This window comes from Sinocyclocheilus grahami, unplaced genomic scaffold, assembly GCF_001515645.1.
Source record: "Sinocyclocheilus grahami isolate Dianchi unplaced genomic scaffold, SAMN03320097.WGS_v1.1 scaffold15.1, whole genome shotgun sequence".
NCBI classification, from domain to species: Eukaryota; Metazoa; Chordata; class Actinopteri; order Cypriniformes; family Cyprinidae; genus Sinocyclocheilus; species Sinocyclocheilus grahami.
The window spans coordinates 3,934,739-3,936,753 of NW_015505194.1; the positions used below are offsets into that span (position 1 = coordinate 3,934,739).

Below are 2,015 nucleotides of genomic sequence, written 5' to 3' on the forward strand. Positions count from 1 at the left end.
TGATTGTTCTTGAATGGCCCAGCCAGAGCCCTGACTTAAACCCAATTGAGCATCTCTGGAGAGACCTAAAAATGGCTGTCCACCAACGTTTACCATCCAACCTGACAGAACTGGAGAGGATCTGCAAGGAGGAATGGCAGAGGATCCCCAAATCCAGGTGTGAAAAACTTGTTGCATCTTTCCCAAAAAGACTCATGGCTGTATTAGATCAAAAGGGTGCTTCTACTAAATACTGAGCAAAGGGTCTGAATACTTAGGACCATGTGATATTTCAGTTTTTCTTTTTTAATAAATCTGCAAAAATGTCAACAATTCTGTGTTTTTCTGTCAATATGGGGTGCTGTGTGTACATTAATGAGGAAAAAAAATGAACTTAAATGATTTTAGCAAATGGCTGCAATATAACAAAGAGTGAAAAATTTAAGGGGGTCTGAATACTTTCCGTACCCACTGTATATATATACATACTACTAATTATTTGAACCTTGATTTTTTGATTGATTTGCTTGTAATTTTGTTCTTGTCTAAACACATGGATTATGTTCTTCAATACAAGGAGTCATCCAAGTTAATCCCATTATATCCATTCACCTCAGTTATAACGTTGGCTGATCCTATGAATCTATGCAACCTTTTAGGATTTTGTAATCATTTCACTCACCCCAGGTCCGATCTTGTTTTTGGGTGGTTTGCTGTAGATGCTGGAGTTGCGTTTCTGGACAATATCCCTTGCCCTGCTGACAGTCACCGGCTGCACAGCTCCTCTCAGAAAGGTCAGCATCCCACCAGCTGTATGGATCAGCACCAGTAAGTATGGATGTGTCTGAGAGAGAGAGGCTAAGGGAGAACGAAAGGGGGATGTTCACTGGGTGCTACCCCTGGGTTTCCTGCCTCAGGACTGCTGAGGAGAAAATAGATGTATCCTGTCATATTATAGACTTCCCAAAACTAGCCCACTCTTTGGGAGGGGCCTAGACAGTTTGAACACCCACCCATTATTAACTTTTCTTCAATGCCCCTTTTGATGAAATGTAAATGAAACAGTGGAATATAACATCATATTATCTTTGATTCAATGTAATTTAGATTTAAAGTTACATCAATTCATGTTGAACCTCTATAAAACTGTTGAACTTTTCTTAAGCTTACAGGTGATGGACAAGCAAAGCTCATTTGGGCTTATAATGTTTTATTCTGCTATTAATGTCTTGTGTGATTTACACCCTATTTGCAGATGCTGTTTGACAGCACATGAGTTCACAGAAACACATCTAGCTAAGAAACACCTGGCTCTCTGCTTAGTGTGCATTCAGGGCTGTGCCCAGTACAAAGAGGTACAAATTACAAGAGATCTGATTAGAGGAGCAGATTAAAGCGAGATAAAAGTGCAGAAAGTGGCGCAGCTGGCTGTGTGTTCGGTCAGCTGTCAGTACAGCCTGTGGTATTACACTTCATTCATGTTGGTGATCACATTACAGAGGCTGGTTTTTCATGTTAGAATACCGCTTGCCATTCAACACTTCCACAGTGGATACACCCTACACATTGTTTGGTTTATGCACTGGGTGTGAGCAATTTTGTGTGTGTACTGTTATTGTGCTATTTTGATATCTTCGGTGGAAAGGAGATATTTTACCTGAGGATATTTTTTTCAAACCTATAGTTTGAAAGTAGGGCAAAACCATCCTGAAACCAAGATTTTTTGTGCTTTATTTGAAAGCATAAACCCCAGCCTTTGTTGGTGATAGTGAGGGATGTGTATGAAGTTACTGAAATTAAATTGTCATTTTATTATTATTATTATTTTATTATTTTTTTTAATCAGCTTCATCCAGATTTGCATAGATTATGAATGACGTCATAAAAATTTACGAGAAATTGCAGGCCATCCATTTGAAGCCACCTAGTGGACAATAGTTCAATAATGTGGCGTTGTCGCCCTCCTTTGGGAAAAGCCAGGTGACTAAAGTACGAAACAATTATATTATATTATATTATATTATATTATATTATAT

General features: G+C 38.5%; 1 protein-coding gene across 1 annotated transcript in view; it reads right to left on the minus strand.

Annotated features, from left to right (window-relative positions):
* Positions 1 to 885, minus strand: part of LOC107602311 (cytochrome c oxidase subunit 8A, mitochondrial) — a 3,658-nt gene extending 2,773 nt beyond the window's left edge. Inside the window, exon 1 of the mRNA XM_016294778.1 lies at positions 662 to 885. Coding sequence (XP_016150264.1) covers positions 662 to 781 — 120 coding nt within the window. The 5' untranslated portion in view covers positions 782 to 885. The remainder of the gene's footprint in view (positions 1 to 661) is intronic.
* Positions 886 to 2,015: the final 1,130 nt, after the last annotated feature.